At 54.6% G+C, this 23416-nt stretch overlaps 1 protein-coding gene across 9 annotated transcripts; it reads left to right on the top strand.

The window, feature by feature from the left end:
- Nucleotides 1–158: 158 nt before the first annotated feature.
- Nucleotides 159–23271, top strand: Scrib (scribble planar cell polarity protein). 9 transcript variants are annotated; one of them, XM_034516847.2, is made up of 38 exons: nucleotides 159–694; nucleotides 2199–2316; nucleotides 2426–2504; nucleotides 2594–2683; nucleotides 2772–2828; nucleotides 2914–2977; nucleotides 3072–3146; nucleotides 3216–3360; nucleotides 3792–3910; nucleotides 4685–4884; nucleotides 4961–5127; nucleotides 5210–5340; nucleotides 5436–5561; nucleotides 6253–6414; nucleotides 6975–7346; nucleotides 8335–8397; nucleotides 8941–9030; nucleotides 9596–9673; nucleotides 10458–10781; nucleotides 10884–10964; nucleotides 11043–11300; nucleotides 12167–12277; nucleotides 12379–12672; nucleotides 12740–12928; nucleotides 18564–18674; nucleotides 18768–18824; nucleotides 18967–19041; nucleotides 20345–20407; nucleotides 20883–20966; nucleotides 21123–21221; nucleotides 21335–21494; nucleotides 21571–21718; nucleotides 21801–21986; nucleotides 22061–22203; nucleotides 22277–22314; nucleotides 22433–22507; nucleotides 22762–22813; nucleotides 22897–23271. In XM_034516847.2, exons 1-38 carry the CDS (start codon nucleotides 536–538, stop codon nucleotides 23040–23042), a joined length of 4989 nt encoding a protein of 1662 aa, XP_034372738.1. In that variant the 5' UTR covers nucleotides 159–535; the 3' UTR covers nucleotides 23043–23271. The 9 variants fall into 9 exon arrangements, 4 of the variants coding, with proteins under 4 accessions (XP_034372738.1, XP_034372743.1, XP_034372742.1 ...); XR_013103524.1 differs by having other exon boundaries at nucleotides 5213–5340; nucleotides 22433–22813; nucleotides 22897–23007; XR_013103523.1 differs by having other exon boundaries at nucleotides 22433–22813; nucleotides 22897–23007.
- The last annotated feature ends 145 nt before the right edge of the window (nucleotides 23272–23416 follow it).

The following is a 23416-nucleotide window of genomic DNA, read 5'->3' as shown; positions in this document are numbered from 1 at the left end:
CGGTCGGGAATAAGATATTACAGCTGCTACCGTGGGTCACGCCAGAGCTGGGCCGGAAGTCCCGACATGCCCTGCGCGAGGCCGTTACGGGTCGTCGGAGATGCCATGCCGCGGGGCACTTCGGGAGCTGTAGTTTTGAGCAGAGAGGGCGGGTCTAGGCTTCCCGGCGGGCTGCGCGGCTGGGCGGTTGTCGCGGGCAGCGGCGGCGGTTCCGGCTGCGGTGCTGCGGGCGGATGAGCTGCTAGGTGAGCAGGCCGGGCGGGATGCGGAGCCGCCGCCGCGCCCCCAGCGCCTAAGAAAGCGCTGCCGGGTCAGGCCGCGCCGCCATCTGTGTGCCGCCGTCCGAGCCTACAGCTCGTACTGAACGCGGGCCGAGCCTAGCGACGACCCCGGCCTCAGTCCCGGTCCCGGCTGCCCGCCCCACCCCCGCGAGCGCCGCTCCGCCCGCGCTCGGCGCTCATGCGGGCCGAGCCCCGCCCCCCGGCCCGAGCCCGCCGAGCGCCTCCCGAGCCCGCGCTCACTGCCCGCCCGCATCATGCTGAAGTGCATCCCGCTCTGGCGTTGCAACCGGCACGTGGAGTCGGTGGATAAGCGGCATTGCTCGCTGCAGGTTGTGCCAGAGGAGATTTATCGCTACAGTCGTAGCCTCGAGGAGCTGCTCCTCGACGCCAACCAGCTGCGCGAGCTACCTAAGGTGAGCGGCCGCCGCACCTGCTGCCCCGCGCTCAGTTCTCTGGGTAGTGTATGACTTCTGGGGCAGCCGGCTGAAGCGAGACCTCAGCAGGCGCTGCCCGGGATAGGCACCGCAACCTCCAGCCGGCCCTGCAGGTTCCTACTGGTCAGAACCCCGCCCCAGCCAGCCCCACCCTCCCCCAGCTGCCTGTGTTGGCACCTGGTGGCAGCCGGTCTGGGGACTGGGTGGATACTGAACCTAAAAGGGGAGCCAACAGAGAAACCCGTGAGAGCACAGGAGGAGGATGAGTCCAGGGTGCAAGGCCGGTCTGGGCTAGCAATTGTTGCAGCTAGTTGGGCTGCTTTAAGGGTAGGAACTTGGTTTTCTTGCACTGTGTTGTGCCTTCGTTTTGGGAGGAAGGAGGTTGCAGTCCTGGATGGGACTCTCCTAAGATACTTGCGGTGTCAGATCTATTCTGTCATCTCTCTGCGGAGAGCCCACCTCTCACTGTCTGTGTTCCTTCCTGTCCGTTTGTTGTTAGGTTTTGTTGTTGTTCTGAGGCCATACTAGAAAGGAGACCAAAGGAGGCAGGTTATGAAGTTATTTACTTTTCTGAGATAGGGGGCTGAGTGGTCTGATATTCTTGACGGCTGGTGGCACTCTGGGTGTGTCTGTGACAGCTCCATTCTTCAGGGACCTTTAGGGTATCCGTGTGTGAATCTTGGATATTTTGCGCTTGTGGTTTTTTGTTTTTGTTTTTTTGGTTTTTTTTTCTGGTGCCTTTTGTTGTTGCTATTGCTTTTTTGTTCTGTTGGTTTTTTGAGATAGCGTTTCCCCTTTGTAGCCCTGATTATCCTGGAACTCACTGTGTAGACCAGGCTGGCCTAGAACTCAGGAAATCCACCTGCCTCTGTGGGGACTAAAGATGTGCAAACACCAACCCCCCCCCCCCCACACACACACACACAACCTACCCTGGTGCTCTCCTGTGCTTTTATTGTTGTTCTCTCTTTGTCAAGCTCTTACTGTTTACTGTGGGGTCCTGAAGAGCTCCAAACTCTTTTGGAAGAGGCAGTTTGGGTAGTAGGTAGGATACTGAGAGTGGTCTACAGGGCAGAGGGCAGGATGATCTATTTGGGAGCGGATGATGTCTCACCTGGGGCATGTTATCTGGGTGACATCTGGGTAACAGTGAGAGGTCGGCTCTCTGCTGGTGACTGATTAGATCTTAGTAGAGTCCCACTCAGCACTTGGAGAGTATCGTTGCAGAACAGTGATGTTACATGTGACAAATGACACAAGAAAGACCAGGCATCGGGTGGGCAGAGGTGCGTTTTGCAGGTCTCTTTGTCTGGTTTTTAGCACACTGGGTATCATGGCTAGACCCCCCCAGAATCTTGTGTGACCTGGGACACACAGAGGTCCGGGAACCTGTGGCCATGATCCTCCTGGTTTAGAAGCTCTTCTCTGCCCTTAGGACTTTAGCTGTAGAGCCTGCTCACCTGATCACATCTTCTACCCACAGCCCTTCTTCCGGCTATTGAACTTGAGAAAGTTGGGCCTCAGTGACAATGAGATCCAGCGGCTGCCTCCTGAAGTGGCTAACTTTATGCAACTGGTGGAGCTGGATGTGTCCCGGAATGGTAGGCAGGCAGGCCAGGGTAGCAATCTGTGAAAATGGAATGGAGCATGGGGGCTCTTGGGAGCTCCTGAGTTGTGCCATCCTCATGGCAAACCCCTCTTCACACACAGATATTCCTGAGATACCTGAGAGCATAAAGTTCTGTAAGGCTCTGGAGATTGCAGACTTTAGCGGGAACCCCCTATCCAGGTATGTGTCACCCCGTAGTGGGGGTTGGCTCTTGACCAGTGGAAGTTCTAGATGGTGGGCATCTGAAGCCTGGTACTTTGTTTCTCCAGGCTTCCAGATGGCTTCACACAGCTGCGCAGCCTGGCTCACCTGGCCCTGAATGATGTGTCCCTGCAGGCCCTGCCCGGAGATGTGGGCAAGTGAGTGTCCCCTTGATGAGTGGATCTGTGTATAAGGAACACTTGTCTTGCCCTGCCTTCCTTAGCCTTGGCCCTTGGTCTCTTTCAGCCTGGCCAATTTGGTGACCCTGGAACTCCGGGAGAATCTGCTTAAATCTCTCCCTGCGTAAGTTTGGGGCCCCAGCCAGACTGTGGTAGAGCTATGCTGGGTCTTGGCCTGAGTGGCCACATCTAGATGTTTTCTTCTGTAGGTCCCTGTCTTTCCTGGTGAAGCTAGAACAGCTGGATCTGGGAGGCAATGATCTGGAAGTGCTGGTGCGTGAGGGCTGCCTGGGGGAGCAGGTGTGGTGTGGGGCGCTGCTGCTAGAGGGTGTCACACTGGTCTCTCCTGTGTTGCCCCTTCTTGCAGCCTGACACTCTGGGGGCTCTGCCTAACCTACGGGAGCTGTGGCTAGACCGAAACCAGCTGTCAGCGCTGCCCCCGGTAAGTGAGGGTGGGAGGGACTGGCTTTATCTCCTACCTGCTGCCCTTTGACATTTTGTCTTTCTTCAGGAGCTAGGCAATCTGCGACGGCTGGTATGCCTGGATGTATCAGAGAACAGACTGGAGGAGCTACCTGTGGAGTTGGGTGGGCTGGCACTGCTCACAGATCTGCTGCTTTCCCAGAACTTGCTTCAGCGGCTGCCAGAGGGCATCGGTCAGTGTGCCCAGAGGGTCCTGGGGACTGCCACTGTCATCATCAGTGGCCTTGTTGAGGTGCCAAAGAGGGGGTTGGGTTAGGACCTGACTTGACCCAGGCTGGAGGTATCCAGAGAAGGCAGGTTAAGTAAAATAACACTGAAATCAGGTACCCGATCATCCAACTAATTACTCAAACATCAGGGTAGTATGTGTTGACAAGAGTTGAGAATATAGATTTACAAGGGTTAGTGGGTGGGGAAGAGTCTTGGAAGCTGAGCAAGTCTGTAGTAAATGGGATGGGGGCATGGTAAGCATAGGAAATCTTGGAGACCCAGAGAATCCACTGTCACTGGAATGTGGGACCAGTCTATGGCCATTCAGAGAAACCACATACACACAGGTGCCCTTGACCTGATTGAATCCAGTCACTATGTCTCCTGCCGCCAGGTCAGCTGAGGCAGCTCTCCATCCTGAAGGTGGACCAGAACCGGCTGTGCGAGGTCACCGAGGCCATAGGGGACTGTGAGAACCTCTCAGAACTGATCCTCACAGAGAACCTGTTAACGGTAGGGCAGCCCTGAGGCACCGAGCTAGCCTCTTCAGGTGTGATGAGTGCAGTCAGTGCTAGTGTGTGGCAGCAACAAGTACCTGATGGCAATGGCATGTGCTGCTGGTGGCTTTTCCCTGGGGATGTGCTTGCTAGGGCATTCTTGGGGTCAGGAGAAAGAGCTCACTGGCATATGAGATTGTCTCCAACCTATGGGACCCTATAGGGGTTAGAGAGCTCAGGGTGTGCTTTTTCAGACATGCTCTATGGGCTCCGGGAGGACTGGAAAGAAGGCAAAGGCAAATCGGACAGGAGCATGTTTGCTGCTCCATATAACTAGGGTGAGCAGAAGTTCTAGGGCCCAAACTAGAGATGTCTGGGGTAGTGTGAGTCTCAGACTGAGAGGCAGTAGTGTGGAGTTTTCCTGTATTGGGGTACCCACAATCACGTTAGTGAGAGGAGAGAGTGGTGTGGAAACAAAGGGGCAGGAGGAAGAGTTACAGAAACATGACCTTGGTAGATTGAGCTGGGTGGCTTTGGGAGAGGGCCAGAGAGGACAGTCTGGGGTCTCAAGTAGCCTGGCAGGGTGTTATGCTGTCCTTAAGGGGGGAAAGAGGAAGGGGGTAGCAACTGGTTCTGTCTGGATCCCCTAACCATCGTTCCTATGGGCTCTGGGGAACACTGATGACCTAAGGAGTTTACCTTAAGGGAGACCTTTACTTTCCCAAGGCCTCTCTCTTCCAACTACCTAGGGGGTTTCTGTCAGCCTCAGATCCTTCCTTTTTCCGGCCAGGCCTTACCCCGCTCCTTGGGCAAGCTGACCAAACTGACTAATCTTAATGTGGACCGGAATCATCTTGAGGTGCTGCCACCTGAAATTGGAGGCTGTGTAGCCCTTAGTGTTCTGTCTCTGAGAGACAACCGCCTGGCTGTCCTTCCTCCTGAGCTTGCCCACACAGCTGAGCTGCATGTGCTGGACGTAGCTGGGAACCGGTGAGTGTCTGTGTGACCCTTGGGGTGGTGCAGGCGGCATCCTTAAGTGTGCTGATTATGCCTGCCTGGCCTCCAGGCTGCGGAGTTTGCCGTTTGCGCTCACCCACCTCAACCTCAAGGCACTGTGGCTGGCTGAGAACCAGGCACAACCCATGCTCCGCTTCCAGACTGAAGACGATGCCCAGACTGGTGAAAAGGTGCTTACCTGCTACCTGCTGCCCCAGCAGCCCTTGCCAAGTCTCGGTAGGTTGCTGTTGGCTAGGCCTTGAGTGGTGGGTGCTGGAAATAGAGATCAGCATGGGTCTCTGACTCTTGCCTTCCACAGAAGACCCAGGACAGCAGAGCAGTCCCTCAGAGAGCTGTAGTGATGCCCCTCTGAGCCGTGTCAGTGTCATCCAGTTCGAGGACCCCCTTGAAGGTGAAGAGGATGCTGAGGAAGCTGCAGCTGAGAAGCGGGTATGGAGGGGTGGGGTCTATGGGCTGTGCACTTCTGTCTCATCCCTGCCTGACCCCTTCCCGGCCTCTGTTCCTCATCCCTGTCCCCATGGCAGGGCCTACAGCGTAGGGCCACACCTCATCCCAGTGAGCTCAAGGTGATGAAGAGGGGCATTGAAGAGCGCCGGAACGAGGCCTTTGTCTGCAAGCCTGACCCTAGCCCACCCTCACCTTCAGAGGAGGTACGCGAGGAAGGATTAGGAGCCCTGGATGTCCATTCATCCTGGCAGAGGGAGCTGAGGGCAGAGGCTTTGTGGGGGAGGGGCCTGCAGATGAGCTGGGGGATGGAACTGGAACCACACGGGCAGGCGACTGCTGAGGGTTATCCTGGACAAAGGATGCAGGTGGGTGGCTCTCACGTAGTCCCTCCCTGTGGAGTCAGAGTAAGGCAGAGCCAGGGCTGGGGTTCCCAGGGCCAAGTGCTAGGCATGCCATGGTGGCAAATGATGGAGGTTGGCCAGGAATGGGGCTGAAGGAAGGCTCTGTTACCTTCATTTCCCACCTGTACCTGGGAAGGAGTTAGGTGCTAGAACAGGGCAGGTGGTTTCCTTATTACAAAAATTCTGTCATTGGGGCTGTGGCATGTTTCTAGGTATCTAGACATAGTGACTAGATGAACAGGGCGTATACTGACTATGCATGGCTACTTCCTCACTTAGGGATAGAACTCACTTCAGGTTGTATTTATTCTCCTGAATCTGGGAGAAGGCATTGCCAAGGTGTGAGCCATAGAGCCATGACCGTGCATGACTGGATTCAGACGGGGAGTGATTGTAAGAAGTGAGCCTGCTGGGGGTGTTACGGCCAGGGCCACACAGGGGTAGCCTCTGGGTAACAAACTTCTGTGCAGCCTGACATCACCACTTGCTGCAGGAGAAGAGGCTGAGTGCAGAGTCTGCCTTGAGTGGAGGCTCTGTCCCATCAGCAAGCACGGCCTCTGAAGGTGAGCCTGAAATCCCCGCTGAGGTGCGAGGGCTGGGCCAGCATGAGGCCATGCCTGGACAGGAGGAATATACAGAGGAGGACTATAATGAGGTAAGAGCAGACAGGAAGAGAGCATGTGGGGCAGAAGGGCTTTCGGGGGTCAGTTCTGCTCATCCTATATGTCTTCCAGAGCTGTGTGATTGGGGCCACGCCAATTACTGGTTGAGCAATAACGAGATATTAAAGGGCTTCCTCAGGCAGTTTTGCAAAGTGCAGTACAGGGCAGTGGTCCTGGGTTCCTGGGAAAGAGGTTCCGGGGTAGGGTAAGCTTCACTTCTCAAGCAGGCTGAGTACCGTTAGATTTAGCACCTATGTGCTCTCCCCAGATGCTGGCCCCCACTTTACTGGTGCCCGTGTAACGCTCCCTCCTGCTAGGTCTTTATATGTTGTTAAGTTTCCATTTGCGTTACCGCATGTCTCGGCTAGAGCAGCATCTTCTGATCATCTTCTGATCTTAGCAGCTGAATTTTCTTTCTATTTCTACATGTTCAGCAGGGAACTGGTCGGCCTCAAGCTGTTAGTTGCAGGGCTGAGCCTGTCAGCTCCATAACTGGGCCCTGGGAGGATTGAGCCAGGGCCAGGCTGCCACCCTCATCTTTCTTCCCATTTAGCCCACAGTGCACTTTGCAGAGGACACACTGATCCCTAGGGAAGACGGTGAAAGTGAAGAGGGGCAGCCTGAGGCTCCCTGGCCGCTGCCCAGTGGCCGGCAGAGGCTTATCCGCAAAGACACACCCCACTACAAGAAGCACTTCAAGATCTCCAAGCTCCCACAGCCGGAAGCAGTTGTGGCACTGCTGCAAGGGGTGCAGACAGAAAGGGAGGGTCCCACCACAGGGTGGCACAATGGCCCCCACACACCCTGGGCTCCTCGAGCCCATGAGGAGGAAGAGGAGGAAGAGAACAGGGATGAGGAAGAAGGCGAGGCCACCACGGAAGAAGACGACAGAGAAGAGGCTGTGGCTTCTGCTCCCTCTGTCAAGGTTTGTCATCCATACCCCTGTCTGACCCAGGCTCTGCTGGCTTGTTAGCAGGCTGCTTTGGAACCTGGTGGGTAACACCCGGAGGATATCCAGCCCTCATCTGACAGGCACAGTCAGATCCTGGTCCAGACTCCTTGGCTGTCAGGAGAAGCGTAATGAATGTGTTTGCTGTGATTGGCCTTGCCGTCACTGTGTGCTCACCGTTTAGTCCCAGGATTCCCTGCCATTGATCTTTCAAGTTCTCGGCACCCCACCTAGTGGGGTGGAAGGCCAAGGGCACTTGGAAGCTGAGGGTCCCTCTGTATCCCCTGTGTTTGGGGGGGGGAATCTTGGACAAGGTCTTCCTCAGGAGCTGCTGGCTCTCACAGGATCCTTTCTGCCTCAGGAAGTGACCAGCCTTGAGGCCTTGCTGCTGACCCACAGCCCATCCTGTGGGTCTGGTAGAAGCTCTTGTGCCTTGTCAAGTCTTTTTGGGATCCAGGCAAATCTATAGGACAGTGGCATCTCTTCCTTATCCTCGTGTTTGATTTTGATGGCGCAAAAAGAGCTTACCCACTCTTTGGGGACTCCTCGAGGCCAGAGGAAGCCCCAGCTATTAAAAGTCTAATCCATTCTCTGAGAGTATAGACTGTTGGCATAGGATCTCTGGGACAATTTTGGGCTTAAGTCAAAGACAGCCAGGAATAGACCTGGGCGTCTGGAGCCTTGATCCTAGCCAGCCAAGCCGTACCATATATGTGGTCTGCTTATGATTTTGCAGTCTTGGGGGACCTAGGGGCCAAGGTCTGACTCAGATCACAGGGGCTTGACGGATCTTCCTCTGTCCTGTCTACTCATGGTGAGGGCTGAGGAGGTGGTGGCAGTTCCCAGATCACAGGGGCTTGATGGATCTTCCTCTGTCCTGTCTACTCATGGTGAGGGCTGGGGAAGGTGGTGGCAGTTCCCAGCGGTGGCTAACCTGCATGCCTCGCTGCTCCTGTCCTAACAGGGGGTGTCGTTTGACCAGGCCAATAACCTGCTGATAGAGCCTGCTCGCATTGAGGAGGAAGAGGTCTGTACTGCTCGCTGCTCTCTGCTCTGGGCCCAGGGCTGCTGCTGACTTTTGCTTCCCGGGCTGCGGGTTCTCACTTCTCCCCACCTCCATGGCTCCGACTCACACCCTCTCCCAGAGAGTTCCTGACAGCTGCCACAGAACTGGGGCTCTGGTTCCACTTGCCTAGGGCTTCCTGGTCCCCTGGCAGGGCAAGCATGTCTCCACACTGGGGGGGGGGGGGGGGGGGGCAGCCTGCTTTATAGGGGATGAGTGGAGGTATTTGGGCCATTTTTATATCCTACTATGAACCTTGAGGTATCTGTATGTACAGGAGCAAGGCCAGGCTTCACTTTCTGGAGGACAACTACCTTCATGGGCTAGCTCACAGAAGTTGTGCCTGCCCTTGAATCGCAGGAGCCTCCCTCCCTGCTTCCCTCTGCTACCCATATGGGCTCAAATACCTAGGGATGAGTGCAGTGTCTACAGCCAGCCCTTCTTGCTGCTGCAAGCCCCAGGGCATCCCAGGTCTTTTCAGGTATCTCTGTCCACTCTTATTTCCAGTTAACACTCACGATCGTGCGGCAGACAGGGGGCCTGGGCATCAGTATCGCAGGGGGAAAAGGCTCCACTCCCTACAAAGGAGACGACGAGGTGAGCAGCCGCCATGTCAGTAAGCAGTCTCCAGTCTCCATGAACTCTCTCCTGTGCACACCTGCCAATCTTGTCTCAGGAAACTTCCTTTTTCTCTAAGGGATGTCAGTGGTCACTCCAGATGTCCTGCTTAGTATCCTTTAGAATGTGCTGCATGGGTCACCCCAGGGTGGCAGATTAGTGGGTGGTCATCAGGCAGGATGTTAGGAGTCTGAGAACAGCTAACAGGGCAGCTGAGCTGTTCCCTCTACAGACAGGTTTTCCTTCCCCATTTTCTCATGACAGCTCTAGGGGTCAAAAAAGTTTCTTCTAAGCTCGGCTTGTATATTCTAGCTTCATGAGCTAGAGCCTTCCCAGTACCTGAGAAACAGCCCTTCTGGCTTCGAAGCCTGCTGTTCTTAATGTGTTTAGGGTCTTTGGATCCTCTCCAGAGGGCAGGCCAGGGCTGTCTTTGTAGGAGGTAGTTTTCTCACTGTCCAGTGGCCACTGCACCTTCCACACCCATAAGGAGAAGGTGCCTGCCTCTGCTTGTGCTCTTGTGGACTAGTCCCCACTTGTCCTCTAGGGTATTTTCATCTCTCGTGTGTCTGAGGAGGGCCCTGCAGCCCGTGCTGGAGTCCGAGTTGGTGACAAACTTCTCGAGGTAAGTAGTGACCCTCTTGCCTTGTAGCAGGGGACAGCTGTGCCCTCCAAGTTCCTCATAGTCCTGATTATTGAGACACTTAGCTGTCCTCATCAGAAGGTAGGGCCCCTATTTTCCCCATTCAGAAGCCCAGGGCCCAAAGATAACTGGGTAAGGCTATTGAGCTCTTAAACAATAGGCTTGGAAGTCCTCCATGCCGAGAGTGCCCTCTCCATCTGGGTCTAGGGATACAGGTCAGTGGGAGATCACTGGCTTACCACCCATGATTCTTTGGGTTTCATCTCCAGTTCTGCAGAGGATGGGGTGTGGAAAAAGAAGCAGTCCTTGGGCTAGACAAGAGGCACCAGGCAGATTCTAAGTAGCCTGGTGGGGTCAGACCTCAGTAGTCCTGGTGGGAATTGGTCCCTCTGTGGAAGCCCTAGAGGTTTCTGCCTGGCTCCTTGGCCGTTGGTGAACTCACTGGAAAGTTTTGGTCTTCCTATGGAGACAAGGATGCGTGAAGTAGAGAGGGCTCTGGGCTTCTAAAGGGGAAGCTGCTGTTCCTCATGCTTTCCTGCACAGATCTAATCCCAGCTCTGCCTGGAGCACATGGAGTTGGCAACTCAGTACGTTGCATGTTCCCTGCTAGGCAGGTGACACTTACTGAGAATGAGAGCACCAGGATATAATGACTAGCCTGGACTATGGCATGGAAACAAACAGAAAGATCATAAGCGCACAGTCTGATGTTAGGCTGCCTAGGCCTGGGCGCTGAATTGTGCCCATTGTCTTCTGTCACCCACAGGTGAATGGTGTGGCCTTGCAGGATGCGGAACACCATCAGGCTGTGGAAGCACTTCGGGGGGCAGGTGCTGCTGTGCAGATGCGAGTGTGGAGGGAAAGAATGGTGGAACCTGAGAATGCGGTCACCATCACCCCCCTACGCCCTGAAGATGACTATAGTCCCCGGGAGTGGCGGGGTGGTGGCCTGCGCCTGCCCCTGCTTCAGCCTGAGACTCCTGTACCCCTCCGCCAGCGCCATGCTGCCTGTCTTGTGCGCAGTGAAAAGGGGCTGGGCTTCAGCATTGCTGGTGGAAAGGGCTCCACACCTTACCGGGCTGGAGATGGGGTGAGACAATGGTTTGGGGCATACAGGGAGCTATTCTTGATGAGCAGAGGCATGTCAGGTCTCTAGTATCATGGCTTTAGTGTGGCTTCTCCATCCTTACAGGGCATCTTTATATCTCGCATTGCAGAAGGAGGGGCTGCCCACCGGGCAGGCACTCTACAGGTTGGCGACCGTGTCCTCTCGGTGAGTAGGGCCAGGTATGGCCTAACTAATGCCTTTTGTTTTTCCTACTTACCCTCTCTGATATGAGTGTCCCTGCAGATCAATGGAGTGGACATGACTGAGGCAAGGCACGATCATGCTGTCTCGCTGCTGACTGCTGCTTCCCCTACCATCTCCCTGCTTCTGGAGAGGGAGACTGGAGGGACTTACCCACCTAGCCCCCCACCACATTCCTCCCCAACCCCTGTCGCTACTGTTGCTGCTACCATGACCACTGCCGTCCCTGGGGAACCTCTGCTACCTAGGCTGTCCCCTAGCCTCTTGGCCACTGCCTTGGAAGGACCGTACCCTGTAGAGGTGAGACACCTGCCCATATCCTGCTCAGTATCCTCTCAGCTTCAGGTGTAGAGCACAAGTCTTCCCAGGCTTGTCTGGTCATAAGCGGTGTGGCCACTCTAGGCAGAGAGTAATACACAGCCTTTCTTCTTCTTTTTTAATTTCAGTTTTTGTTTTTGTTTTTTTTTTTACTATTTATTATTTTTGTATATTGCATTCCAACAGTAGTTTCCTCTCCCAGTCCCTCCCTCACCTCTTCGTATCTCCCCTCCACCCAGTCCTTTTCCTTTTTCCTTCAGAAAAGGGCAGGCCTCCCAAGGATAACAAGTAATGTATGGCATATCAAGTAGCAATAAGACTAGGTTCATCCCCTCACATTAAGACTTGAGGAGGCAACTCGGGAGGAAAGAGGTCCCAAAAGCAGGCAAAAGTCAAACACAGCCCCTACTCCTGTTGTTATGAGTCCCATAAAAACATTAAGCTACAACTAAGCTATACAACTAGCTCAGACCCACAGGGTCTGAAGGGTTCACTTCCTGTGAACCCTTCTGAGCCCTGGTTAGTTGATTCTGTGGGCTCTTGCCTTGTGGTGTCCTTGACCCCTTAGTACACAGCCTTTCTACACGAATCCAAGAAGCTAAGGCATCCAGTCAGCCTCCATGGTGTTTCCTATCTGCCCTAGCATAGTCTTCTATCAGTAGCCTGCTCTGTGACATGCTGTAAGGATGTATAGATGTCAGGCTGTGTGCATATCTGGGTAGCAGACTGCCCCACCTTAGATGGGGCAGCATAGGCCCATCCATCCCCTCCTTGCAGAGCCCATGGCCAGTATGTTAGTCCCTTTAACCCTTGCCCTGTTCTCACTGAGACCCACCCTATGCCCCCAGGAAATCTGCCTGCCCAGGGCTGGTGGCCCATTGGGACTTAGCATTGTAGGAGGTTCTGATCACTCCAGCCACCCGTTTGGTGTCCAGGATCCTGGTGTATTCATCTCCAAGGTAAGTAGACCTGGCAGGCAATTCAGCAGGAAGCAGCCAGCCCAGGCACTTGGGGCAGCCATCAGTGCAGCTGGGTCTATTGGATTTGTTCTACCCTGCAGGTGCTTCCTCGGGGCCTAGCTGCTCGCTGTGGCCTTCGGGTTGGGGACCGCATCCTAGCAGTGAATGGGCAGGATGTTCGGGAGGCCACACATCAAGAGGCAGTTAGTGCCCTGCTCAGGCCCTGCCTGGAGCTGTGTCTGCTTGTGCGGAGGGACCCACCACCCCCAGGCATGCGGGAACTCTGCATCCAGAAGGCCCCTGGGGAGAAGCTGGGTATCAGCATTCGAGGAGGCGCCAAGGGTCATGCAGGGAACCCCTGTGATCCTACAGATGAGGGCATCTTTATCTCCAAGGTGAGGGCTCTTTCTTCCTGGGACTGAATAGGTGCCTTGTGCTGGTCTCACACTGTTCTCCCTATAGGTGAGCCCTACAGGAGCTGCTGGGCGTGATGGGAGGCTGCGTGTGGGGCTGCGGCTGCTAGAAGTAAACCAGCAGAGCCTGCTAGGCCTCACCCATGCTGAGGCTGTGCAGCTGCTGCGCAGTGTGGGGGACACCCTTACCGTGCTTGTCTGTGATGGCTTTGACACCGGCACCACCACAGCCCTGGAGGTTAGTTGCCTACCCTGGGACCTAGGTGCTGTCCTGGCATTGACCTTTATAGTCTACGGTCTCTCTGCTTCAGTCTGGAAAGTACTGAGCTTGTGGGAATGGTGGGTACTGTGTTTCGTAGGTCCCTTTCTGGTCACTGTACTGGAGGCTGTGGTCTGGGCAGGTAGGCAGTACAGAGGTGGGTGTGTCTGTCCCTGTGTGATCAGGTCCTGAAGGAAGGGCTCTGAGAAGGCAGTACTTGAGAGCATGTGGCAGCTAGCTGAAAGGACAAGGAGCCCTACTCAGTCCCCCTGAACCAAACCTCCAAAGCAGGAAGGCAGCTTCCCAGCTCTGCTGGCCTTTAGGGTGCCCTTCTGGCAGTTCCTTGGTGGAGCGTCTTTCTGTATGCCACAGGGCATGGGCACAGGGTAGAGCGTCTGCTGCTCTCCTGTTCCCTGGAGCAGAACAAGAGGATCCAAGCCTCAGAACTAGGCCCAAGAGGCAAGCACTCTGAACCAAGTCTCCCTCTAGCCTCTCTGGGTTCATGCTTCATCATTGTCCTGCTTTCTACTTGCAATCCTTGGGACCCCTCAACATCTTCACCTGTAGGTCCAAGTGAGTCTTGAAGGGATCTTTATGTGCACTGCCTGCTGTTCCCAGACATCCTTGGGAGCCATGCTGGTCGCTAGTGTGTTGGCAGCTGCTTCACTGTGGCTTTTATTGTTTCAGCCTTAGGGACAGGCAGCTATCCTAGGTTGGTTGGTCTTCTTTTGCAGCAAATCTTTGGATTAGTGACCTTCTGTTAGATGCTGGCGGAAAGATAGCCCCTGGCCGGCCGCAAACCCTGCACTAGCTTGTGAGCATCGCTTGGGTTAGACACAGGTTACTTTGTCTTCTCACCTAGATAGATTACTGGGCTAGATGGAGCCTGTGTGAGGTGCTACTCCCTTGGGCTTAAGGGTGGCCCTTGTCCCACTTCTCCCCAGGGGAGTACTGTGTCCTGGAGAAGTATTTTGGGTGACTTTACCCTAGAGAAAACGTGCTTTTGTTGGTTGCCATTAGCACACATAGTTAACAGTGTGCTGCTTCGTGCAGACTTCAGTTTTTGAGTTTAGAATGAAGCTCTCTGCGGAGAGCAGGGGCTTCAGTCCTGGAGGGCTGGTGTGGTTCTGGGTCCCCTTGGCTATGCATCTGGTCCCTGCTGTTGTAACCTAGGCTGTGCCTACAGTACCTGGGTGGCTCAGAATTGTAGGGAAGCTGCATATCTACATGTGCTGAGTCCTGCCAAAGCCTGTCTTGGCAGGATCTTCATCTGAATCCTGTCTGAGGAGCAAGGCTAGTGAGAAGCTGTGGGCCCCGGGCAGCTGACCTTTGAGGAGCCCCTTCCTGACCCAGCAGTGTCTGCTGTGACCACTGTCCCCTCCATCTGTCATCTCAAGATGCCTTGGCTGCTCTTTAGTTGCAAGTGCACACCACCGTCACATAGTCTGCAGTCCGCTCCCCACCGCCAGCCCTGAGACAGTCTTGTGCTTCCCAGCATGAAGCTGTTTGACTCCACTGAGCGTTTTCTTTCTGGATGCTTCTAGCTCCAGAGTTTGTTTGAAACAGGTCTCACTGTGTAGCCGAGGTTGACAGTCCCCTAAGACCCTCTCAGGTGATAGAGTTACATTTGTGTACCATTATATCCAGCCTGTGGTTTTGCTGCCCTTTTTGGATGGCACTCTTTGGTTGCAAACATTTACAGATTTTATGAATTAAGGCTTTTCCTTTAGGACTGTGTATGGGTTCTGTTTTTATTTTTGTTTTGATGTCTAAAAAAGTAGGATCTCACATGTAGCTCTGGTTGTCCTAGAACTCATTATGTAGACCAGAGTGACCTTGAGCTCACCAAGACCCACCTGCCTCTGCCTCCCAGGTGCTGGGATTAAACATATCCCTAGCATACCCAGCTGTTTTTTTGTTTGTTTGTTTGTTTTTTCTCTTTTCTTTCTTTTTCAATAATTTCTTTTCACTTTACATCCTGATCACTCCTCCCATCCCAGTCCCACCCTTACAAGTCCCTCCCCCTATTGTCTCCCCACCCCATGGGGCATCTAGTCCCAACAGGACTAGGCACATCCTCTTCCACTGAGGCCCAACCAGGAAGTCCAGATAAGTGAGAGGGACCCAGTGCCAGGCAACAGTCCAAGACGGCCTCCACTTCAATAGTTAGGGGGCCCACATGACGACCAAGCTGCACACTTGCTATAAACGTGTGGGAGGCCTATGTCTAGCCCCTGCATGCTCTTTGGTTGGTGGCTCAGTCTCTGTGAACCTCCATGGGCCCAGATTAGTTGACCCCTCTGCTTCATTCAATTCTCAGCTGGTTTTTCTTAGAGAAACTTTCCCTCTTCTCCTTAATTTTTTAAGACAGGGGTAGCCATGGCTATCCCAGAACTCAACTATAGGCCAGGCTGGCCTTGAACTCACAGCGATCTGTCTACCTCCTGAGTTCTGAGATTAAAGGTGTGCCCCATCGCCCAGCATTTCCCAGCTTTTCTTCTATGCTGTTGGTAGCTGACTGTACATTAACAAGGAAGCCAGTGTTTCCTTTAGAGTTACAGTGTTTGTGAACTGACTGTTTTCATGTCCTAAGTCAAGTTAGGCTGAAGAGATAAGTATCTTGTCCTGGTCCTTTGAGGGACATTTGTGGGAGTTACTTGTCTCCACCCTGTCAGTCCTGGGGAGTGAACTCTGGTCGTCAGCCTTGGTAGCAGGTGCTTTTCTCACCCCACACCCCCCACCCCCCACCCCCCACCCCCCAGCCGTCTTACTGGCCTGGCACTTCACTTTTCTCAAAATACCCACTTGAGTCATCCGGCTTGTTTGACCTGTGGGATCAGTTTGCCAGCTGTTCAGTGGCTTCTTCCTGCACCCTTCTGCCTCCCTCAGGCTTTTGGGTGCTGGCTCTCTCTTGCCTGCCCTATGCGAAGGACTGGTGTTCTCTGGGCTCCTGCAGGGTACCTAGATGTAGGCTTTTGCTTGCTGTCAGACTGCAGCTGTTGGACTTCCTAGGCTCCCCACAGCAGCTGGCGGGTCCTGAAAGAAATGCCACAGGCTAGCTCAAGCTCCCCCCACCTCAGTACCGCCTTAGAGGCCTAAGCCATGTGGTTTCTCAAAGGAAACGTGTTATTTTGCTTTACCATGTGTTTGGTGTAAAGAGAATATTCTCTGTTGCTTCTCTAATGCTCCCTGAGGGTCACTTTTTCATCTTTCTCATCACACCGGCCTATCTTTCCAATCCAGATGGTGCTTGACTTGCAGTGGTTGGACTCAGGGCTTTGTGACTTGACAGTGGTTGCAGCAGTGATGTCCACAGTAGAAACTGCTTCACCACCCCTGCCCCAGCTAGAGCTACCTTGAAGAACACCTGCCTCTCCTGTCCTCACCCTCCAGTCAGTCTGAACGCCTGTGTTGGTGCGTGAGTGAGACCTCTCAGCTTGCTCTTGTGCCTGTCCTGAGTATTTGCCCTAAGGACTGGCTCCATCCTAGTGATGTCTGACTCCCATCTTCTTGCCTGTCAGCCCAGACTTGCCTTTCCACAGGTGTACTGTGTATTCGTCACAGTTTTGTTTCATTTAAGATTTATCATGTTGTATGCATGACTGTTTTGTTTAGTTTACATGAATGTATGTTCACAGCATGCGTGCATGAGCCCATGGAAATCAGAGAGGCCTTAGGATTCCTCTAGAACTGAGTTTAGGCAGGTGTGAGCTTCCATGTGGATGCTGGGAACTGAACCCAGGTCCTTCCTCTGCAGTTGGTTTTCCTGCTGAGCCATCTCTTCAGCCCCAGTCACCGTTATCTAATGGTCAGATTGTTTCAGTGTGGTCTCAGGGAAGGCTGCGGCTGGTCCCATCCATCTGTTCCAGCACTTCCTGACTCTCAGACTTGCCCCACACTCTGCCCAGCCCTGGGGTTGGCCACTTGGGGTTGTGAGTTCTTTTAGTGAGCAGTAACGTTTAGAAGCCAGGGTCTAGTGCAGTGCTCTTGGGGTATTGTCAGAGATAGAGAGACAGTGTGTGAATAGTTACTGTTTGGTTATTTCTGGGGCCATAGGAAGCCTCAGGTCACTTCAGGGCATTGTCCATCTTTCCAGTCAACACCATAGGTCAGCCTTACTGAGTGGCCTTTGCTGTCGTGAGAAACCTGCCTTCTTTGCCCTTGCTGTTTGTACCTTCTGCTCAGTCCCTCTGTGTGGCAGTCCTTCCCACCCCACTGAGCCAGCCTCTCTTCGGCCTCCCCAGTGTCTTTTTGACTAAATTATTCCAGAAATTAAGAAGGGAGGCACCTTGTTTATTGTTTGACCTAGTAGTTTTGTCAGAGTCCGAGAGAGCGAAATTCGTCTCCCATTGTGAGTGTTCTTACCCCGTGTTCTTATTTCCAGTGACCCTGCTCTCTGTTTTAGCTGCTTGTGTGTTCAGTGTTTACAATGTGTGATCAGTGGACCTCTGTAAATGCACTTTCTGCTGCTCATGTCCCTGCTTGTCACTCTTGGCCTCTTGCTCCATCCTCCCAGCTGTGAGCAGCTGCTCCGTGCTTTCAGTTTGTTCCCTTGATCTCATTTCAGTGCTCTCTGAGCAGCTGGGTTTATGTCTGAGGCCACACTGCATAGTAGGACCACTCAAGGTGGCCATGTGCTGTTGTCTTGCCTTTGGCTCTGCTGTCTCCTACTCCTGTCCTGGTGAGAGAGGACTGAGCTAGTCCCTTGTGCTTTGTGGTCTAGAAGGCAGGCATTGTCACACACCTGCATCACCTGTGTCTACCCTTGATCTAAGCACAGTTAGGCCACGTGCTCTCGGGTGCCTGCTCCCTGTCCAGCATCATTCACAGCAGACACTCATGTGCATATTCATATTCATTCATTCTCCCTCTCCCTCTCCTCCTCCTCCTCCCTCTCCTCCCTCTCCTCCTCCTCCCTCTCCTCCTCCTCCTCCCTCTCCTCCCTCTCCTCCCTCTCCCTTCCCCTCCCGCTCCCCCTCCCTCTCCCCCTTCCTGTCCCTTTTCCCCCCTTTCCCTCTTCTCCCTCTCCCTCTCTCTTCCCCTCCCCCTCCCCCTTCCTCTCCCCCTTCCTGTCCCTTTTCCCCCCTTTCCCTCTTCTCCCTCTCCCTCCCCTCCCCTTCCCTCCCCCTCCCCCTCTCCTTCCCACATTTCCAGCCCCAGAGCCAGTTGAGTTTCCCCTTACAGTGTTTGTGAAGTCTTACCCAGCACACAGACTCCACCTTCTGATGCAGCTTACCCATCTGGGAGTGACTGCCAAGCTCACCGCCTTTGGCTTCTCCCTCCCTAATCCCTTCGTAATGGCCATTCCTCCTTTCTTCCCAGAGTGACCACACTCAGCTTATTTTATCCCCATGCCAAGCAGTGTGACCGAGTATAGCTGCTTTACATTGCTGTCATGTACAGACAATTGTCATGACCAATACTCACAGTGACTCCATGAACCTAGGGCCACAACTACTCTTTGTCCCTGGAAGGCTGGGGACAGGTCCCCAAGGGTCATGGGTGGACCAACAGGTTGTTGAGGATGTGGGGTCCTGAGTCCAGGCCTCAGCCTGCCTCAGAAGTGGGACCTTGCCAGCAGGTCTCTTCTCTCAGCCTACTTCTTTCCTTTCAGGTATCCCCAGGTGTCATTGCCAACCCATTTGCAGCAGGCCTTGGCCATAGGAACAGTCTGGAAAGCATTTCATCCATTGACCGGGAACTGAGTCCTGAAGGCCCAGGCAAGGTCAGGATCAAAGTGGCCGGCAGCCTGGGACTGGCTCTAAGCTGGGACTGGCTCTACGCTACTAGTTCCTGACCGTGTCTGCTCTGCTTACAGGAGAAAGAGTTGGCCAGTCAAACACAGCCCTGGGAGCCTGAGTCTGCAGAGACCACGGTGAGTCCCACACGGGCCCAGCTCTGAGCCCAGGGTAGACTCTCCTGTCAGGACATTGCAGTGGTAAACACATCCCACAAGTGGCAGGTACCCACATGCCTGGGACATGAATCTCAGCACTGTGGTCTACTCTGTTCTCCAGGGTCGGAATCTGGAGCCCCTAAAGCTGGACTACCGTGTCCTGGCTGCCGTGCCCAGTGCTGGGAGTTTGCACAGAGTAAGTGGTGCACGCTGACTGCCCTATCTATCACCTGCCTGTCAGTCTCTTCCTTGTCTTAATGTTATTCTGCCTTCCCTGTGGAAGCTACTGCTGCTGCTTGAGTCCCAAGGTCATCATGCAGAGAACTTTTGTCTTGGATCAGGCATGACTTGTGGATATCAGTGCTGGAGTTCTACCTCCCAGCTAGGCAACATTTGAGATTTTTGTTCTTGTTTGGCAGTGCTGGGGATACAAGATGGAGCCTCCTGAATGCAATAGTCAAGCACCCTACCCCTGACCTCAGTGTCCAGCCCTTGTCTGTCGAGCTTTTGGCCTATCTTTGTAGTTGCTATGATTCCCTCTCATAGGTGCAAAGAGGATGGCCTTCAAAAGCCCCTAACCTCTTTCTTCCCTAATATCTACCCCCAAATAGTTGGCCTGGCAGAGCTTAACCTGCTGTAGGCAGGCTGCCAGGAAGATGAGGCAGCTGTCACTCCTTACAACCATCCTGGAGGGGTCTCATGTACATGGTCACCATGGAGCGGGTGGGCTGAAGCAGCAGCTGCAGCCTATGGAAGGAGGCCTCGTGGGTAGGGGAGATGCAGCACTAACAGCTGGTCTGGGAGTGGCCATTGCGCCTCAGCTAGGGGTGCGGCCTTCAAGAAAGTTGTGGGCCTGAGGACAGGCAGAAAGGACATTTGGTCTTCATTGTTCTCCGGGAGGGTCTTAAAACTGTTACTCTCTGAAGATGCTGGGAGGCCATTGCCAGAATGTGAGTGCTTAAGGGGTGGGCTTGGCCAGGACATTGAGCATGGGAGGAGGTAGAAAGGTCAGGAAGGGCCTGGATGTGGAAGTAACACGTTTGGATTTTGGGTACCGTGTCTCCCTCCCCAGCAGCCCTAGCAGAGAAGCCAGCATGGTTTGAGAAAGGGAACGGGTCTAGGCTGAAATGCTTCTCTGGCTCATTTATGGTTGAGACAAGCCTGGGTCAGGTCCTGGTGGGTGGGTGGGCTTTCGGGTCTGGTTTCAATCTGTCCATCTGTTCGTAGCTCTCCTTGGCAGTAACCCACTGCTGTGAGCAGGCACTGTCCACCAGGCCCTGGGGAGAGCAGAAGAGGCCGAGGGCCTTGGGGAAGGAAAGTCCTTTATGGAGGCCTCCTGGTCATCCAAACCTAATTGGTGGCATCCCTGGACTGTGGTCAGGTTAGGGCACACAGGAGCTCTCTCTATGCTGCCAAGATAAACACCCAGAGCTGTTCCTTCCCTGGTGCACTGCTAGCGAAGGTGACTCTCCTTCCCAGCCACTGCTCTCTTCCTCAAGGGACCATCTGCGACCACTGGAGGGAAGATGACTGAAGCTCCCTGGTCCCCGGGCAGTCAGCACGTGAGTGTCCCAGTTTCAGGTGCCCCGCTGGGGCGGCAGATGGGTACTAGATGCAGCAGGGGCCCTTGGGGTAGTGTTGTCTTATATTTTTTTGTCCAGGGAAACCTTTCTGATGAAACCTGGCCTTGATGAAGGCAGGGACACTGCTGGAGTTCAGGCGTTCTGAAAGAAAAGCATGAGATCTTTGCTGTACAGTTGCCCTTCTTATCTGTGGTTCCCGCCTACTCCCAACTTCCCCACTTCTTAGAACAGCATTCCTGACAGTGCATTAGAGGGTGGGGTTGGGCACAGGGTCATTCCCAGCGCCTAGCCTCAACCCTGCCAAGACAGATATCTGGATGAATGTCCCCTTGTAGCCTACCTTGTCTCCAGCTCTCTCTTTGTCTCTCCCTCTCCTCCTCCTGCTATCTTTCCCTGCTTTCACTCCTGGACCTCTGATCCTGCTCCTCTACCACTATCCCCTTCACCTTTGCAGACAAAACCGGGGGTGATCCAGCCATTGGCTCAGGCCTGGCCAAAGGACTCCCCAGCCCGCAGGGGCAGAGGTGGTCCCACTTCTGTGAGTGTCCTGTTCCACAGTGGGTGAGGGTGACAAAGTTTCTTCCAGAGCAGGATGGGGGTGTGGGTCAGAGGCGGTTGGAGGATATGGCAGTGGGTCTGGGCAGTGGCTGCACAGGGACAGCTGCCCCAGCCTCACTTGTAGGTATTCCCCCAGCCGCCCTCCCCTGATGAGCTGCCAGCCAACGTGAAGCAGGCGTATAGGGCCTTTGCAGCTGTACCCACCGTGCATCCTCCTGACAACAGTGCTACCCAGGTATGTGCAGTGGTACCCTCTGCTGCTGTGTGCTCTATAGCGTGGGTGACCAAGGTGAGTGCCCCCAAGAGAAAACAACAGCCAAATCTGAGGGCCTGCTCCTCCCCCTCTAGCCTCCAACACCTGGCCCTGCAGCCTCCCCAGAGCAGCTGTCCTTCCGTGAACGACAAAAATACTTCGAGCTGGAGGTACGGGTGCCTCAAGCAGAGGGTCCCCCAAAGCGTGTGTCCCTGGTGGGTGCTGATGACTTGCGGAAGATGCAGGAGGAGGAAGGTGAGGAGCCTAACTTGAGGAGAGGCCTGGGTGGAGTCATGACCTAGCCTTGTCTGATATGTCTGCCTGCCCACAGCTCGCAAGCTGCAGCAGAAGAGGGCACAGATGCTTCGGGAAGAAGCAGTAACCTCAGGGCCTGACATGGGGCTCGCCTCAGACAGGGAGTCCCCAGATGATCAGCAGGAGGCTGAGCAGCCCTGGGCTGTGCCAAGCCATGCAGGAGAGTGAGTACAGGAGGCTAAGCCCCACTACCCGGCGCTGCCTGCTGCTGCATCCCCTTTCCCACATGTGTCCTGTTGTCTCCAGCCCTAGCCCGTCATCACCCCCACCCCTGGGAGGCAGCGCACCTGTGAGGACGGCCAAAGCTGAGAGACGCCATCAGGAACGGCTGCGCATGCAGAGCCCCGAGACCCCTGCCCCGGAGCGGGCCCTGTCTCCTGCAGAGCGACGGGCTCTAGAGGCAGAGAAGCGAGCGCTGTGGAGGGCAGCGAGGTGAGCGCCTCCTACCACCTACCAGACCTACCCACGCACACAGGAGCCACTCAGCATCCCCTTCGGTTCCACAGAATGAAGTCTCTGGAGCAGGATGCCCTCCGTGCACAGATGGTCCTCAGCAAGTCCCAGGAAGGCCGTGGCAAGAGAGGGCCCTTGGAGCGGCTGGCTGAGGCCCCTTCACCTGCACCCACCCCAAAACCCACCCCATTAGAAGGTATGTGTTTCCAGGGGCCAGTGGAGGGCTCCACCTGCTGTGAGAACGCCTAAGTCTCTTCTTGTTCCCCTAGACTTCGGCCTCCAGACCAGTGCCTCCCCTGGACGCTTGGTAAGGAACCTGCATCTAGGACCCTTCTTTCCCGTACTGTGCCTGAGGCCCAGGGCTCTAGACTACCCAGCCTCACCTCCCTTGCACTCTGCCTTTCCCCTCATGCTGTCTTTTCAAGCCTTTGTCTGGAAAGAAGTTTGACTACAGGGCCTTCGCAGCCCTGCCCTCTTCCAGACCTGTGTATGACATCCAGGTACTGGGGGCCACTTGGCCCATCTGCACGCTTCTACCAGCCCATCCTTGCCTGTTACCCACCTTCCTCCACTCCTTTCTGTGTGCTTCCTACTCTGTTAACTGTATGTGGGGCCTCCCTACCCACCTTGGTTTCAGCCCAGTGTGCTCTGACCATGAGCTAGGCTCTGTGGGCCTAGCCCCAGACAGCCACGCCTGCATGGGTAAGTTCAGGCAGGTCTGGGACCTACCCTGACCAGCTTGTCTCCCCGTCAGTCACCAGATTTTGTGGAGGAACTGAGGTCTTTGGAACCATCTCCCAGTCCTGGTGAGTTGTCAGCTGTCTGGGTGAGTGCCGGGCACCCAGAGTTCTGACACCCTTGGCTAATGGCTTTCCTACCCCTCTGTCAGGCCCACAGGAAGAAGATGGAGAAGTGGCTCTGGTGCTCCTTGGCAGGCCCTCACCTGGCGCTGTGGGCCCTGAAGACATGACGCTGTGCAGTAGCCGTCGGGCTGTGCGGCCAGGACGCCGGGGCCTGGGCCCTGTGCCCTCCTAGGGCCAGGGGTTTCCCCAGACTTAGGGTGGGGAGCCTGCCAGCTTCATCACCTCTCTTACCCCAAGTCTTTTAGCCTTGATGTTAGCATTTTAAAGAGACCCCTCAGGAGTTATGGCTTCTGATTAACTGCCCCCGTAGCCGGGATTCGTGGCGAGACTGTAACTAGTGATGTTTGTACAACCAAAGACTCTATTTTGTGGTTTAAGAAGAATAAAGTAACTACATTTTACCTCCTGTTGTCCTTTTGTCCTTCCGGCTCATACTGACCCTCCTGCCCTGTGAGCCCCAGTGTTCATGGCTACCTTCCCATGCCCTCCCTTATCCTGGTACCAGTTCCCTAGGGGATTTAAAAGCTGCTGTCCTCTAGCTTGGGT

This window comes from Arvicanthis niloticus, chromosome 13, assembly GCF_011762505.2.
Source record: "Arvicanthis niloticus isolate mArvNil1 chromosome 13, mArvNil1.pat.X, whole genome shotgun sequence".
NCBI classification, from domain to species: domain Eukaryota; kingdom Metazoa; phylum Chordata; class Mammalia; order Rodentia; family Muridae; genus Arvicanthis; species Arvicanthis niloticus.
Note: the sequence above shows the minus strand (reverse complement) of the source record. Positions and strands in the feature narration are given on the sequence as shown.

Coding starts and splice junctions, on each gene's coding strand:
- Scrib (XM_034516847.2), top strand. CDS start 536: ATGCTGAAGTGCATCCCGCTCTGGCGTTGCAACCGGCACGTGGAGTCG. Junction 3,361..3,791: donor GCGGCTGCCAGAGGGCATCG/GTCAGTGTGCCC, acceptor TCCTGCCGCCAG/GTCAGCTGAGGCAGCTCTCC. Junction 9,031..9,595: donor CCTACAAAGGAGACGACGAG/GTGAGCAGCCGC, acceptor CTTGTCCTCTAG/GGTATTTTCATCTCTCGTGT.